The sequence below is a fragment of the Tamandua tetradactyla genome, chromosome 8 (genome assembly GCF_023851605.1).
Source record: "Tamandua tetradactyla isolate mTamTet1 chromosome 8, mTamTet1.pri, whole genome shotgun sequence".
NCBI classification, from domain to species: Eukaryota; Metazoa; Chordata; class Mammalia; order Pilosa; family Myrmecophagidae; genus Tamandua; species Tamandua tetradactyla.
In genome coordinates, this window is record NC_135334.1 from 27,195,070 (window position 1) to 27,212,303 (window position 17,234).

Here is a 17,234-nt window from a genome sequence, read left to right on the forward strand (position 1 = left end):
TTCTCAGAGTGGATGGTTTGAAATAAATTGAGCTTGGAATCGGAAGAGAAATAAATTTAGGTTGTCTTTGGTTTTAGATGTATAATATAGGAGTTTGGAGTTGAAATACGTCTTCAGAGAGGTCGTCTAGTTCATTTTGAAGGTTTGGGAACCAAGACAAAAGTGATAGATTCCAGTGGCCTAAATTGTTCTATTTTTGTTAGTTTATTTTGAATTAACAAGATGTTTTTATGTAAAAACCATTTGAAACCATATATAAATAGTCAGTTTTCCTATGTCTTATAGTTGGGAATGATTTTCAATTTTAATATCCTAAATTCTGTCAGGTTATTTTGCTTAACCTAACTTGGGAATATACCTTCTGTCTTGCAGGTGCCTTATCGCTTGCATGCAGTTCTTGTTCATGAAGGACAAGCAAATGCTGGACACTACTGGGCCTATATCTATAATCAACCCCGACAAATTTGGCTCAAGTACAATGATATCTCTGTTACCGAATCCTCCTGGGAAGAACTTGAAAGAGATTCCTATGGGGGCCTGAGAAATGTTAGTGCTTACTGTCTGATATACATTAATGACAAGCTACCCCACTTCAATGCAGGTAAAACTGTGTTAGCAGTGTGTGTGTGTGTGTATTTTTATATATCTTAGCAGAACCCAGAGATGTGGGAATGTGGGGAAATGTGTACTTCCTAGGGAAAGGAAGTCTTGTACCCTTTTAAGAATTTAAACTACACTTCGTTATAATTATTATTATAAAGTAATATATCTTTAAAAATACAAACAGTACAAAAGGAATAAAAAGGAGAAATTAGTTTGCTTTCTTAGTTCCATCCTTACCCCTGGTCCAGTGCCCTAAGAGATACCCACTGTTAGATTTCTTATGTAGTCTTCAAATGTGGTATGCATAGATTTTCTTTATCTATAGATAGATTTATCTATATCTCCCTCCCTCCATTTTTTCCCCAAGTGGGATATTTTTATATTCTATTCTGCATCTAGTTTTTTCATTAATCATATATTTTAGCAATCTATATATTCTTAAGTAGAACGAATTCATTATTTTAACAACTACATAATCCATTGCATCAGTATGCTATAATTGATTTAACCAGATAAAAACTTTTTTTTTTTTTTACATGGGCGGGCACCGGGAATCAAACCCAGGTCCTCGGGCCTGGAAGGCAAACACTCTTACCTGCTGAGCCACTGTGGCCTGCCCAGATAAAAACTTTTTTATCATTAGTTTTTTGCTTTTCAAGTGATGTCCTTATTCACACATTTTAATACCCTTTGCAGAATAGCTAAATTTTAAAAACTATTTCCTAATGCTTCATACTCCTCATAATGCTAATTGCTAATGCTGAGAGCTATGATAATCATCAGTTTATATTAGTACTTTACACCTTACAGCATGCTTTCAACTTTATTTCTCTAATAACTTATAACTCCAAAAAGGAGGTAAGCAGGAAAGAAATTCTTATTCACACTTTATAGCTGGGTAACAGGCTCCAAGTGGTTCTCCACTCATCCAGAATCATACAGCTAGTAAATAAACGGCAGGCCCAATATTCAAATTCAGTCTGACTTCAAATTCTGGGTTGTTTTCAATTTACATTATTCTCTCTCTTTTCCTTTCTTATTTTCCATGTGAGGTCCTGTGATCAGCATTTCACAGTTTAAGATCATGGAAGGCTATTCAAACTTTACTATAATATGTAAGTTTTTAAAAAAATCACATATCAGGGGCAACATGGTGGCTTAGTGAGGTGTGGAATTTAGTTTGTCCTTCAGAGCAGCAAGTAAATAGCCAGGGACAGTACAGAACAACTGCTGGGGCCACGTCAGTGACTGGACACACACCGTACGCCAGTCTGGACCAGGTGGACCAGATGAGATCCCACACAGAACTGTAAGTCCCCCAAGCTGCAGAGGCCAGTGTCCCTCCCCCGTGGGCACGGCAGGCTGCTTCCCTAAGGACTCATTCTGACAACCTCGTGGATGGATCTCATCCTCAGGGAAAACTGATGCTGGCATCTTTTTCTTCTGAGAGGAAGCTAGTCCAGTCCAGTCTGGGAAAATCTGATTGAGGTCTGTAATATCTGAGGAGACCCTCCTCAAAAAAAAAAAAAAAAAAGGCTCCATATAGGCAAGACGAGAAACAGAAAAACAAGAACTAAAAAATTCTGACCAGTTAAACAGAACCTATGCTGGGGTCTAGAATAAGTTGAACTGAATGTCGAAGAACAGATCAAGAAGAAAGCCATCCATCAAGAAAGTCCTACGTAAAAGTGAAAACAACCTCCAGAATAAACTAATTAAGGAAATCAAATGCCTAGATGCCAGCAAGAAATACAAGTCATATTAGGAAAATCAAAGATATGGCCCAGTTGAAAAAACAAACCAACAATTCAGGTGAAATACAGGAGTTGAAACAACTATTTCAGGATGTTCAAACAGATATGGAAAATCTCATCAAAAATCAAATCATTGAGTTAAGGAGGATATAAGGCATTGGGTGAACAAAAAGAAATTGAAAGGTTGAGAAAACAAATCAGAGAACATATGGGAATGAAAAGCACAGTAGAGATGAAAAAAAAATGGAAACCTACAACATTAGATTTGACAAGGCACAAGGAAGGATTAGTGAACTGGAGGACTGGACATCTGAAATCTGATACACAAAAGAAAATATAGGGGAAAAAATGGAAAAATATGAACAGGGTCTCATATTTATTCAGGGAATTGAATGACAACATGAAGTACATGAATATACGTGTTGTGGGTGTTCCAAAAGGAGAAGAGAAAGGAAAAGGAGGAAAAAGACTAAGACTAATGGAAGAAATAATCACTGAAAATTTCCCATCTCATGAAACACATAAAATTACAGATGCAAGAAGTGCAGCATACAAAAACAGAATAGATCTAAATAGACATACTCCAAGATACTTATTAATCAGATTGTCAGATGTCAAAGACAAAGAAAAAATTTTGAAAGCAGTGAGAGAAAAGCAATCCATCACCTACAAGGGAAGGCCAATAAGACTATGGATTTCTCAGTAGAAACCATGGAGGTGGGAAGGCAGTGGTATGATATATTTAAGGTTCTAAAAGAGAAATACTGCCAACCAAGAATTCTGTCAGAAATGAGGAGGAGATTGCTCACTTTCCATGCAGTCCCCCCCCAAAAAAAATGAAGGAGAGATTAAAATATTTTCAAACAGTCACTGAGAATATTTGTGACCAAGAGATTGGTTCTGCAAGAAACACTAAAGGAAACACTACAGGCAGTTAGGAAAAGGCAGGAGAGAGAGGTTTGGAGAAGAGTATAGAATGAAGACTATCAGTAAAGGTAAAAAAAAGAAAAAAAAATTAATATGACATATAAAAAGTAAAAGACAAAATAGTAGAAGAAAGTATTGCCTTCATAGTAATAATACTAAATGCTAGTGGATTAAACTTCCCTATCAAATGATGTAGACTGGCAGAATGGCTTAAAAAAATAGGACCTATCTATATACTGTCTACAGGAGACTCATTCTAGACCCAAGGACAAAAATAGGTTAAAAGTGAAAGGTTGGGAAAAGATATTGCATGCAAACGATAATCAGAGAAGAGCAGGAGTAACTATACTAATATCCTACAAATTAGAGTTCAAATGTAAAACAATTTAAGAGAAAAAAAGGGCACTATGTATAATAAAAGGAACAATTCAACAAGAAAACGTAATAATCATAAATATTTGTGCATGGAACCAGAGTGCGCCAAAGTACATGAGGCAAGCACAATACTGAAGGGAGAAATAGAAACTTCTACTATAATAGTTGGAGACTTCAATTCCCTGCTCTCGTCAATGGATAGAACATCTAGATAGAGGATCAGTAAAGAAATAGAATTTGAATAATACAGTAAATGAACTAGACTTAAAAGATATTTACAGAACTTTATACCTCACAACAGCAGTACACACATTTTTCTCAAGTACTCATGGATTATTCTCAAGGATAGACCATATGCTGGGTCACAAAGCAAGTCTCAATAAGTTTAGAAAGATTGAAATCATGCAAAACACTTTCTCAGATCATAATGGAATGAAGTTGGAAATCAATTACAGGCAGAGGGCCAGAAAATTCACAAATATATGGAGGCTTAGCAACACATTCTTAACTAACCAGTGGGTCAAGGAAGGAATTACAAGAGAAATCAGTAAATAACTTGAGGCAAATGACAATGAAAACACAACATATTAAAACTTATGGGATGCAGCAAAGACAGTGCTAAGAGTGAAATTTATTGCCTTAAATGCCTATATCAAAACAGAAGAAAGCAAAACTCAAAGAATTAACTCTTCACTTGGAAGAATAGCAAAGTAACTCCAAATCAAACACAAGGAAAGAAATAATAAAGATTAGGGCAGAAATTAATGAAATTGAGAACATGAAAACAATCGAAAATCAACAAAACCAGAAATTGGTTGAGAAAATAAAATCGATGGACCCTAGCTAGGTTCTTAATGGCAACTAGTAAGTGGATGTGTTTTTCTGCTATAGGTTTTTTGTTTTTATTTTGTTTTGGTCAGAGTTAGAAATGAAATTTAATATGTCCTTATAAACTTGCCATTTTTTCCATCATAGCTTTTAATGAGCTGGGTATTATTGACTATCTAACCATTGTATTAAATTGCTTTCTGATGGCACTAAATTTTGTGAAACTTGATGCGTATAAATCTTAGAATTCATCTCTTACCCTCCTGAGATGGACGTTTTTATTAATAATGGATACAGTGGCTAAATTGATAAAACTGTTTATCTTGAAATTACCATTGTATCTGATGGCTTCCTGTTTTCTGCATCCTTGCTACTTTGCCAGTGATTGGCCCTTATTCCAAATCCTTACTCTATCATTCATTCATTCAACAGATATGTACTGAGTGCCTGTTACTAAAATGCAAGTTATGCATTATTATGTTATTGATATATGCTATGACTCTTAGTATTATGTTAATATTTCTGATGGATAATGCATGTATGGATGTCATTTTAGTTAGTAGAAAGAAAAAAGACAAAGTGATTTTCTTCCTTTCTAGGAAGAACCTTTTGTGTTCCAGTGACCTTTTTCCTGGATCACACCCCTGTTCATTTGAATCGTCTTAATATCTCCTCTGGCTACACAAAAGCCTAAATAGTTTATTTATTTTTTTCTCACCAATGATACAGTCCAGTCCCTTAAAATGCAAATCCGGATTTTGTTACTCCCACACTAAACATTTAAATACCCCTCATTATCTTCCCTTCACTGTGAAGTCAAAGTCTGAACCCACTTATGTCACAAATGATCTGACTCAAGCCTTCCTTGATCTATGGAAATTTTTGTACTCACTGAATCTCCCCTGTGGAAGGCCTTCCCCCTCCCCCCGTTCCCTTCAACTGGCTATTTTCAGTTCATTTTTTTCATACTCATTCTAAGATTACCTTCTCTTTTCTACCTCCAGTCTGTTAGGACAACTAATAGCCCAACTCCAGAAAGCAAACTTCTTGTGGTCTTTGGGAGGTACCGTTGACAGGGAATTCATGGTAAATGGTGCACTTCCGGAGCTGTGCTGGGGCTCACCATGTCCTCCATCATGGTGTAAATGCCCTAAAGTAGTGCTCCCATGGGGTCAGGCATAAGTATCATAATTCAATGGTACTGCATTTTAACTCCATCTCTGTTCTTCCTCAGAGGCAGCTCCAAATGAATCAGATCAAATGTTAGGAGAAATGGATGCCCTGTCTGTTGAACTGAAGCATTACATTCAAGAAGATAACTGGAGGTTTGAGCAGGAAGTAGAGGAGTGGGAGGAAGAGCAGTCTTGCAAAATCCCTCAAATGGAATCCTCCACCAGTTCATCGTCACAGGATTTCTCTACATCACAAGGTATCTGAGAAGGACATTTATGCCTGTGATCTAATAACATTCATGCTGTGCTTCCTAAGCTAGTCCTTTACACTCCAGCCAACTAAATGAAGGCACAGTCTTCACAATATATTTTAAATATAGTTGTATTACACAACCTAATGGAATAACTTACGGTTTTAAAATTTCATTATGTTTGTAATTTTTGCTCAATACTCAGGTTATAGGAGAAGCGATAATATAAGATTAATATATATATACTTAATGCAAACTGTTTTCCAAAGATGATCGTAATATTGGGTTATTTATAGGAAGCTTCTTGGCATCAGAAATATAACAAAGTTGTAAGCAGAATTATCTTCATAAAATCATCAGTGGGTTCTTGCTAAAGTAGCCATTTCATCTAGTCACTAGTTTCTAGGGAAATTTGCATAGATTTTTTTTTTTAATCTGGTAGAATGGTTATTAATGGTTGTATATCCACCCTACTTGCTTTTTATTAAAGTGTTTTGGGCTTTATCATCCATCAGCTGCTAACACCTTTCTACAATTCTTTTTCAGAGCCTCCAGTAGCTTCTTCTCATGGGGTTCGCTGTCTGTCATCAGAGCATGCTGTGATTGTCAAGGAACAGACTGCCCAGGCTATTGCAAACACAGCACGTGCTTATGAGAAGAGTGGGGTAGAGGCAGCATTGAGTGAGGTGAGAATAGCTTAGAAACCTAAATTCAAGAGGTTCAGGCTTTCGACAATTATTGCCACAGTTTTTCTCACATTTCTATTATTCTATTTCTCTGCTACATTTAACCAACCCCTCTTTATTTCTCCTGTTTTTTCTTACTTTCTCCCCATTCTGCTGCCACAGCTTAAGGAAGCTGAACCCAAGAAGCCCCTGCCCCAGGAAACAAACTTTGCAGAACAGTCAGAACAGCCCCAAAAGGCTAATGATGCAGAGTCTGCTGCCCAGCCTAATTCTGAGGTCTCTGAAGTCGAGATTCCCAGTGTGGGAACGATTCTGGTTAGATCTGATGCAGATGGATATGATGAGGAGGTACAGCGATGAGTGCAGGATTTAGCTGTTTGTTGTCAGTCTTATATTTCCCTCGCATGTGACGAAATATACTTTTTAAAGGTATTTGGCAATAGCTTATATTTTCTCACTGAAACAAATAACGGACAAGAGGGCCAACAGTGTGGTTTTTGCCTTAGTTAGCATTCTTTAAAAGATACCTTTGCTCGCATTGTACACTTCTCTAGTGTATATCTACACTAAGCATATACTCATGGGGGCCAGTGCAGAGGCTTGATGGCACAAAAAGGTGTTTTCAATTATGAGCAAAACCTGTGATTTGAAGTTGAGGTTGTTTTTATAATGAACCCCAAAGTGTTCATTATCTAGCCAACTACCTTTTTAGTTTAAACTTTTTGCTTAGAAATAATTTCAAACTTAGAGGCCAGTTGTAAAAATAATGCAAACTCTATACAGATAATTCCAAAATACTCCCACCCACCCCATACCCAGATCTACCAATTTTAACATTTTGTTTCATATGCCATATTGTTCTGTCCATCTGTCTACCTATTTTCTGAACATTTGAGAGCAGTTTGCATATTTCTTGCTCTTTGAACATTTAAAATTTCCATGTACATTTCCTAAGAATATTGACTTATGTAACCATCGTAAGTGCAAGTCATGTTCAAGAAATAAACATTAATATAAAGCTTACAGTCTGTATTTAGGGTTTTTTTTCCCCATATATCTCATTAATGTCCTTTTGAACCTTTTCTCCAATATTAGATCCCTTCCTACATCGTGTATACATTTACTTCTCATTGTCTCTTTAGTTGCTCTAGTTGCTCTTTCTTTTTTTTTTTTTAATTGTGGAAACGTAAACTTTCCCATCCCAACCACTCCCAAGAATACCATCGAGTAGGATTAATGACACATGCAATATTGCAGTACACTCATTACTGTCCATTACTATAACTTTCCCTTCACCCCAAACAGAAATCCTTTTATGCATTAACTGTTTCCTTTTTTGTTATCACTGTACTTAAATAGTCATGCAGAGTTCCTCAGACTTCTGTTCTTTCCTATGGGGTATCTTTTTTTTAAATCATTGAGAGGTTTGGATTCCATTATATAGAGTCATATTTGTTTAGTCTCTAGTTTCCAGATTGTTGTAATTGTACATTCATCCTAGTAAAACTCTGAAATAATTGTGTATTCAGGATATGCACTCCACTTATGCTACTGAATTGGAATTCTCACCTCAGTGCCTTCCCCTTTTGATTCTTTAGCAGTGCCCTTTTGGAAGTATTTTAGATGTACATCTCTTTTCATACTGCTAAGTTAGAGAGACTGTATGGGAATAACTTGTCTTGGGCAAGGTCTTGATATTATGTAGAGGCACAGGGGTGCATGTAGGATATGTGTGTGAAACTTGACTTGCAGTAAATGCTGGCCAGGGAGCACACTGCTCTGCTTCCCTTCAGTAATCTGTTTCCCTTTCTTTCATACAGTATTCTTTTGAACTTTTCTTCTGTCCTTTTTTTCTCTGTGTTTTGTGCCCTCTTGTGGTAGGTGATGCTGAGCCCTGCCATGCAAGGGGTCATCCTGGCCATAGCTAAAGCCCGTCAGACCTTTGACCGAGATGGGTCTGAAGCAGGGCTTATTAAGGTATCTTTTTAAATTTTTAATTTTTGTAACACAATTGTCATAACACTGGGGCAGTAATTCTATAAGATGGGGAAAAAATGGAGTTAAAAATTGTCTTTCATTGAAATGAACCCTAAAACTGGTTTTCTCCCTTTCCTGTCCAACTGGTGAGCAAGCTGTCCCACGAAACTGATCACTCCTTTTCCCCTAGCCTTATTGCAGCCTTGGTTAGCAGTCCCGTCTATATTATACCTAACCTAACCTATGGGGGCTTTCTGTTGTTAGGAGATGTCTGTTAATAAAGCTCTGAATGAGGTTTTATTTTTGTAGTTTTGGGGACCATAATATAAGGAAGTAGTCCAGGCTTTTTTTTTTTTTAGATGCTTGGATAGTATATTTATGTGGCTATTTAAAATTCAGATTAGTGGTACTCAAGCATGAGCCTGAAATAGTCAAAACTAAATATTTGTTTTTCCTATAATTTTATGAGAAAAAATTAATTTCTTGTGAGTGTAGTATGTCTTTGGTGCCATATGCTAGAGAAACTTCATTCCCTGTGAAATGCATGATTTAAGGATTCTATAGCTTTTATGGCTTATTCCTTAGAGGTCTTCTTAGTCATGAGAACCTCTTGCCCTTAAACATCAATTTCTGTATGCAAAGGTTCACCATGGACCCTATTTTAAATATTAGTTCTGTCTCTGATAGGCATTCCATGAAGAATACTCCAGGCTCTATCAGCTTGCCAAAGAGATCCCCACCTCACACAGTGATCCTCGACTTCAACATGTCCTTGTCTACTTTTTCCAAAATGAAGCACCAAAAAGGGTAATAGAACGGACCCTTCTGGAACAGTTTGCAGATAAAAATCTGAGCTATGATGAAAGGTGAGAAGGGAGTTCCCAGGTGAATCACCCCCCCTCTTCATGGTCTGGCTAGGCTGACTCCTCTGATGGAAAAACTTTGCACTGTACCCTCTCACTGCTTTCTGAAATTTTTCCCACCCAGATCAATCAGTATTATGAAGGTGGCTCAAGCTAAACTGAAGGAAATTGGTCCAGATGATATGAATATGGAAGAGTATAAGGTGAAGTCTTTTCTCTGAGTCTCTGGATATTTTTTTATAAAGCAAAAACATTAATTTCTGAGGCAAAATAATAATTTTGTATAGTCACAGACTAACTTGTTTTTCTTACACCCCCCTCCCCAAACTGGAAAAGAATGAATAAATGATCCCTTCTTGTCCTAAAGATAGCTGGCTTCTTTTGTTCCATTCTTCTTTTAGCATGAAGCAACACTTAATTTCCCTTAAATACATATTTTAGCCAAGTCCCAGGCAACACAATTCTTGAAATCAGGGCTTTGTCTTTTTTTAATTAATAGAGCTTTCTAATATGTATTAAAATACATATGTAAGTCTAAATTTTAAAAATATTTATCTCATTCTCCCTAAAAGGATGTTACATACCACCTGTGGTATGCCAACCACATCTATTGAGCTTGAACATTGTTTTGTATGAGCCTTGTTTTGTGTGAGCCTTGTCCTCCTGCTTCGTTACATCTGAATGATTTTGTCAGAATTTGAGAGGTCTTTCATTTACGCTGAGCTGTATGACTTTTACTTAGGTTTTTGGGCATTAAGATAATAAATTCTGTAGCTCATGTGAAATAAATATTTCTGTTCCTTAGTGGAGGAAAAGGACATCGAAAAATTAAGACATTAATTTAGGACATCAGAGACAAGCTTGTGTGTTTATTTTTGTGCCTGACCAAATGCTTTCAGTAAATATTTGTGCTGAATTTAAAACTTGCTGCAGTGAAACATTGACATAGTTTATTGTGGTCATAACCATTAATGGTAGTCATTCTTTTTCAGAAGTGGCATGAAGATTATAGTTTGTTTCGAAAGGTGTCTGTGTATCTCCTAACTGGCCTGGAACTATACCAAAAAGGAAAGTATGTTGTTCTTTCACTGCACAGAGATTATTGGTTGGGACACTGATACTTGTCAGTGCTTGCCCAGGAATACTAAAGATTGCAGCTGTGCCTCACCTCCCTTGTCACATAAGCCAGTGTGCCCACTGTTCCCAGGGCTGCACTTCAGTTTGGTTGTGAACATCACACATTTGTTTTACTCTTTCTGCTAATGATGGATCTATTAGTAAAAATTTATACTGTGCCACACTTTCTTTGTAATAACTGAAGATGAACTTAGATGATAAATTTTTGAGTTGGCGTGGACATGAATGAGCATCTGTTTTATTCCTTTGTTTTAGAGCTGACCCAGACTGAGGTCTGGGAAAGTTTCATGATTTATCTCACATGTCTTGGTCAGTTTGTAGGAGAGCTGGAACTAGCTGCTATCTTAGGCTCTCAGGCTTTTCCTGCTATATGCTACCTCCATTTTAAAGACTTTTCCATAGTTGTAGCCAAGTAGACTCTTGTATTGGGGAGCAGTGAGGTCTAGGCCCTTGATTTGGGGAAAGAACACTGAGCTGTTGTTTACCTCCCATTTTCTAAGGTACCAAGAAGCGCTTTCCTATCTGGTATATGCTTATCAGAGCAATGCAGCTCTGCTCCTGAAGGGCCCCCGACGAGGAGTGAAGGAATCTGTGATTGCTTTATACCGACGAAAATGCCTTCTGGTTTGTACTATTTGTTGTAAAGCCTCAAGATTAAAAAAAAAAAAAAAATTGTTGTGTTTACCCCGTCTTCTGAAGCCATGAGGAAACAAAACTTAAAAAAAAAACCAAACAGTAATTATCTCCAGCAGGTTTTAGATTTCTTCCAAACTCAAAAGTTGTTTTACCATAGAAACAGGTTCTTTTACATTCCTGTATGTGAACATGGATCTTCAGCCTCTGGCAGAAAATAGAATGAGAGTCCCCACTACCCCTTTCTGTGTGCTTTTTATGTATGCCTGCATTGCAGCATATATTACATTACTTTCTGCTAGATCATGAGGTCCTGAGACAGATATTCTTAATATTTAGCTCTTTCCTCAATGTCTGGCAGGTAGTAGGCATCTAATAAATGTGTATAAAGGAATTCACTGTTCTTTCAGTGTTCTCTGTTAAGCTAGTAGTGACAGTTTTTGTGACTTCTAAAAAAAACTCCCAATTTTTAAATAAGGAATGAAGCATAAGAATTGGCCCTGCCATTCTGTTAATATCATTGTCACATAGCAACGAAGGCTGTTTATCTGCCTTGGCCTGTTTTGCATTTGGCAGCCATGTGGAAAGGCAGACCCATCTCTCCTTTGCCTACCCAAGGCTTTATACAGGTGCTCTTCTTTCGGAGAACTATAAAGGGACAGCTTGCTCTCAGATTATGTGCTGGTGTTTGTTTTCCCTTATGCCCAGCAGATTTGAACTTCACAGGAGCATTCAGGCCAGCATTTCCACCACTGCCTTTGTCTTGTTGATACCAAATGGAGGCGATGAAGTCATAGCATTTATTCATCCTAAAAGCTTCATTTTCTTATTTTTGCTTTGATTTCTGTATCATTTGTAGTTGTGGCAGGGTTGCTTTGAAGCTGAGAAAACAGCCTTATAGATTTGCTGGATCTGAATTTTATTAGAGCCATTTCTTTTTAAAATCACCAAATACAAGTTTACGTTTTGAATATCCTGCCAGCTTCTAAAGAGATACCGTAATAGGGATTTTGATTCATTAGATCACTGGCTCTCAGTCCCCACTGTGCATCAAAATCACCTGGTGGTGGTGGGCGGGCCGCGGTGGCTCAGCGGGCAAAGTGCTTGCCTGCTATGCCGGAGGACCTCGGTTTGATTCCCGGCCCCAGCCCATGTAACAAAAACGGAGAAACAGAATACAATAAAACAAGAAAATGTTTAAAAATGTTTCCCTTTCTTCCTTCCTTCCTTCCTTCTCTCTGTCTTTCCTTTAAAAAAAAAAATCACCTGGTGGGCTTCCAAACTGCAATGCTCAGGACCCTCCCCAAATAATTAAAAGCAGAATCTCCGGGGAGGGGTGTGGGCATCATTTTTTGCTCTGCTGATGATTCTGGTACTCAGTGGAGCTTGAGAACCATTAAGTAGGTCTTTTGGTAGAAGCGGGTACTAAGCATAACCTTGATTTTGAAGTAGTGGTTGAGGCCAGTGGGTCCCCAACTTTGCCACATTAGAATCACTTTGGCAGATATTAAAACTCGTGATACTCATATCACCGCATACCAGTTAAGTCAGAATAATTAGGTTGGGAACCCAGATATCAATAGTTTTTAAAAATCTCCAAATGATTCCAATATTAAAACTTAAATAGATATTAGTTATCTTGTTAAATAGATATTTATCTTTTCAGACTTGTTTTTTCACTTTTTTTCCTTTAGGAACTGAATGCCAAAGCAGCTTCTCTCTTTGAAACAAATGATGACCACTCTGTAACAGAGGGTATTAATGTTATGAATGAGTTGATCATTCCCTGCATTCATCTCATCATTAATAATGACATCTCCAAGGATGACCTAGATGCTATTGAGGTTATGAGAAACCATTGGTGTTCTTACCTTGGCCAGGACATTGCAGGTATGTTGTTTGCATTTTCAGTAGTTTCTAAGGGTTTTGAGAATTCTAGAAATTACAGTGGGTCTCACTGGAGAGCTCTGGCTGCCAAACCTTTTTAAGTCATGGGAATCCCCAGCCTACAACTGAGTTAAGTAGATGTGCGCTATAGAAACAGGAGTCGGGAGTCTGAGCCTCTGCCCTTCTCACTCTCCCCATGTCTCCTCTGTAGCTTTGAAGAATCTTCATATATAACCAACAAGTCCTTTTTGGAAAAAATTGCTGTTTTCCAGGAACCTCAGACTTATATTTTTTATCTGAATTCTCTTATAGTTTAAAAATTCAAGATCTTTTTATGCAGTTTGATTATCCAGTGGTGCTATAATTAGATTTACCTGTGACTCGAAGTAGAACGACATAAAAATATTCTTAACTACAGTGACTTCCAAGAATAATAAATTAATACATGGATTCTCCTTGCTTGTTGAAAGAGAAGGAACCTAAAACTACTTATCTTTAGCTGAATGAGGTAGACTTGGAAAGAATAAAGATTCTTTATTCTCCAATAAAGAATCCTCTTTATTTCTCATTGGTAGAAAGATACTTTATTGTCTTGTTCAGGTGTTCGAGTTCATAGCACTTACTAAAAAATTCTATTACTAATAGCCATTTATTTCCTTTTAATGGCTTCAGTTTTTATTTAGAACATGTGTGATATACAGGTTTACTTAGTGCCATGTGTACATACTGGTGTATTTGAATCATTTGAAAGAAAATCACTCCATTATCTTTATGGCACAATTATCACATCTATTTTTTCAAATTTTAAAAGGATGATTGACTAGAAGACCTGTCTATAAGAAAGTGAATATATAGTAGTATATTGCCTTACATCAAATAAGTTAAAGCAGTGACCTAAAGTAAAGCTTTGGTATATTTGGCAAGTGAGTCTTTGCTCTTGATTTAGCCTGAAGAGATCATTATTTATCGCTTACTTGCTAGCATAATGCTTTTGATCCTGGAGGTTGAGTAGTGGGCTGTTTGAATGCCTTCTTATAGATTTGCAGGCTTATTATTTTTCAGCTGTAAGTATAACCATCCACTTTCCCTCCACAGAAAATCTACAGCTGTGCTTAGGGGAGTTTCTGCCCAGGCTTCTAGATCCCTCTGCAGAAATCATTGTCTTGAAGGAGCCTCCAACTATTCGACCCAATTCTCCGTATGACCTTTGTAGCCGATTTGCAGCGGTCATGGAGTCAATTCAAGGGGTTTCAGCTGTGACGGTGAAATAAGCCCCCATGTGTTCAAGGCCCATCCTGGTCTGGTTGCCTACCGGATGCACTGAATTCTGCTGTCACAGTATACACCTTGGGAAAGGAATTAGGTGGACAAGTAAGATTTGGATCCAGACCCCAACCATTCTGTGTGTGTAAAGAAGGGTTAAAAATAAAATCGCACTTTTTAGGTACAAAATTGTAAAAGCTATTTTACTAGACAAGGCAGGAACCAGTGTATTGAGGTACTGAATTATGCCAGAAGACCTAAAATGCCTCTTGTACCTACAAGAATGCTTGGGCTTTTCCAAGCCTTTTGTCACTTTTTAAATTATCCTTCAGGCATAAGTGTTTTTGACAGCAGAATAGAAGAGTGATTCATCAGAACTTGAACCAGATGAACGGAACTCCTAGTTATTTTATCAAATACAGGTGACATTTAAAAATTATTAACTGCAGGAGTTTAGAAATATACATTTTACTGGTTTTTGACAGGAGATGACAAAATGGGTTGCTGATGAACTGCTGCCCTTTTACATGTGGGTAGAATATAAGGTTGCTTGGCAGTAAGAAACTGAAAAGTCAAAAGGAAACTGCCTCTTCTTTCTTTCTCTCCCTCCCTCCCTTTCTTTCCCCGCCCTCTTTCTTTTATTTTATATTTTTAAATAAACCATAAAACCTCATACTCAGTCCTGAGTGAAAGAAGGAAAGCATTAAGGACTTTATATAGAGTAGCATTGTGAAACTTGACTAAACATAGCATTTTGATGGTTAACCATTTAGTTAGATTTTTCTAACATCTGAAAATTGTCAAAAACAGATGTCTAAGGCTGCTGGCCCAAAAGAACATTTTAATCCCCCATCCCTTTTTTGCTTTTAAAAATACAAGATGTGGATTTGTAAAAAGAAAATTATATGTATATGTAGGAAGAGAAATATCCCTTTTGACCATTTTTAAAAGACTCTCCATTGGGTATTATGTTTTAACTAAATTTAAGGATTAATGGGAGACTTGTGGGAGGGAAGAACACGTGATATAACTATGCAGATTTTATAAATGTGCAATAAAAAGCATTTGTTTTATCTTTGGTGTGTAGTAGGACCTTTATTGTTTTACCTAATTTTTTTTTCCATTGTGGAAATGGATGGACTTGGTAAACATTTGTCTTCATTTATTTATTTTTAGCAGTTTTATTGAAATATATTCACATATCATACAGCCCATCTGAAGTGTACAGTTGGTGGCTTTTAGTAAAAATCACACAGAATTGTGCAGTCATCACCATGATCAATTTTAGAACATTTTCAGTTCTCCAAAAAGAAAAACCTCAGAGGTTAGCAGTCACCTCTCGACCCCTCTATCCTTCCCCAGCCCTCCATAACCACTTATCTAATTCTGTCTCCATAAATGTATTTCTGTTTACATTTTATAAAAATGTGATCATACAATATGTAGTACTTTGCATCTCATTTCTCTCACTTAGCATTATGCTGTTTTTTAAATTATTGTCGGTTTTTGTTTGTTTTTTTTTAATTAGAGAGGTTGTACATTTACATAAAAATCATGTAAAGAGTACAATGTTCCCATATTCCCCCATATTGTTGACACTGCATTAGTGTGGTACCTTGGTTACAATTGATTAAAGAATATTAAAATACTACTATTAACTATATTCCATAGTTTACATTAGATATATTTTTCCCATATACACCCTATTATTAACACCTTGTGATAGTGTCATGTATTTGTTATAATTCATGAAAGAATATTGTTATTTTTGTACTATTAACCACAGTCATCATCCCCAACAGGGTTCACTGTGTAATACAGTCCCACATTTCACCCCTAGCTTTCATTGTACTAATATATTCATCTACATTCACACCCATAATTCAGCACTGTTAATTACACTCACGATAATATGCTATCACCACTATTCATTTCCAAACATTCACAATCAACCTTATTAGACATTCTGCACAAATTAAGCATCAGGTCCCCATTCTTTATCTCCATTCTAATTCTTGGTAACCTACATTCTAGGTTCCAACTCTATGTGTTTGATTACTGTAATTAGTTCATATTAGTGAGATCATATAATATTTGTCCTTTTGTGTCTGGCTTTTTTCACTCAACATTCTGACCTCAAGGTTCATCTGTGTTGTTATGTGCATCAGGACTTCATTTCTTCTTAAAGCTGACTAATATTCCATTGTAATTATATACACACATTTTGTTTATCCATTCATTGGTTTATGAGCACTTGGGTTGCTTCTGTCATTTGCCAATTTTGAGTAATGCCACTATGAACATGAGTGTGCAAATGTCTGTTTGAGTCCCTTCTTTCAGTTCTGGGTATATACCTAGCAGTGTGATTGTCAGATCATATGGCAATTCTATACTTACCTTCTTGAGGAACTACCAGACTGTCTTCTACAGCAACTGCACCATTTTATATTCCCACCAGCAGTGAATGAGTGTTAATATTTCTCCACATCCTCTCCAACACTTACATAGTTTTTGTTTTTTTTTTCAATAATGGCCACTGTAGTAGGTGCAAAATTATATCTCAATGTGGTTTTGATTTGCATATTCCTAATACCTAGTGATGTTGAGCATCTTGTGCTTTTTAGCCATTTGAATTTCCTCTTTGGAAAAATGTTCAAGTCTTTTGCCCATTGTTTAATTGGGTTATGACAAAGTCCTTGGAAGCACAAAAGTTTTTCATTTTGAGGAGGTCCCATGTATCTATTTTTTCTTTCATTGCTTGTGCTTTGGGTCTAACACATGATCTTGAAGATGCTTCCCTGCCTTCTAGAAGTTTTATGGTCCTGGCTTTTAAACTTACATCTTTGGTCCATTTCAAGTTAACTTTGTATAACAAAGA

At 36.7% G+C, this 17,234-nt stretch overlaps 1 protein-coding gene across 13 annotated transcripts in view; it reads left to right on the forward strand.

Annotated features, from left to right (window-relative positions):
• Positions 1–16,890, forward strand: part of USP28 (ubiquitin specific peptidase 28) — a 90,911-nt gene extending 74,021 nt beyond the window's left edge. For 3 of the 13 annotated variants that reach the window (XM_077112887.1, XM_077112889.1, XM_077112888.1), the window contains exons 12-22: positions 373–601; positions 5,722–5,916; positions 6,457–6,596; positions 6,759–6,944; positions 8,478–8,573; positions 9,261–9,439; positions 9,561–9,639; positions 10,429–10,508; positions 11,074–11,197; positions 12,901–13,096; positions 14,189–16,890. In XM_077112887.1, the coding sequence (XP_076969002.1) occupies positions 373–601; positions 5,722–5,916; positions 6,457–6,596; positions 6,759–6,944; positions 8,478–8,573; positions 9,261–9,439; positions 9,561–9,639; positions 10,429–10,508; positions 11,074–11,197; positions 12,901–13,096; positions 14,189–14,364 (1,680 nt within the window). In that variant the 3' untranslated portion in view covers positions 14,365–16,890. Of the gene's footprint in view, positions 1–372; positions 602–5,721; positions 5,917–6,456; positions 6,597–6,758; positions 6,945–8,477; positions 8,574–9,260; positions 9,440–9,560; positions 9,640–10,428; positions 10,509–11,073; positions 11,198–12,900; positions 13,097–14,188 lie in introns of those variants that run through there. The other 10 variants (XM_077112881.1, XM_077112880.1, XM_077112879.1 and 7 more) reach the window with 10 other exon arrangements.
• Positions 16,891–17,234: the final 344 nt, after the last annotated feature.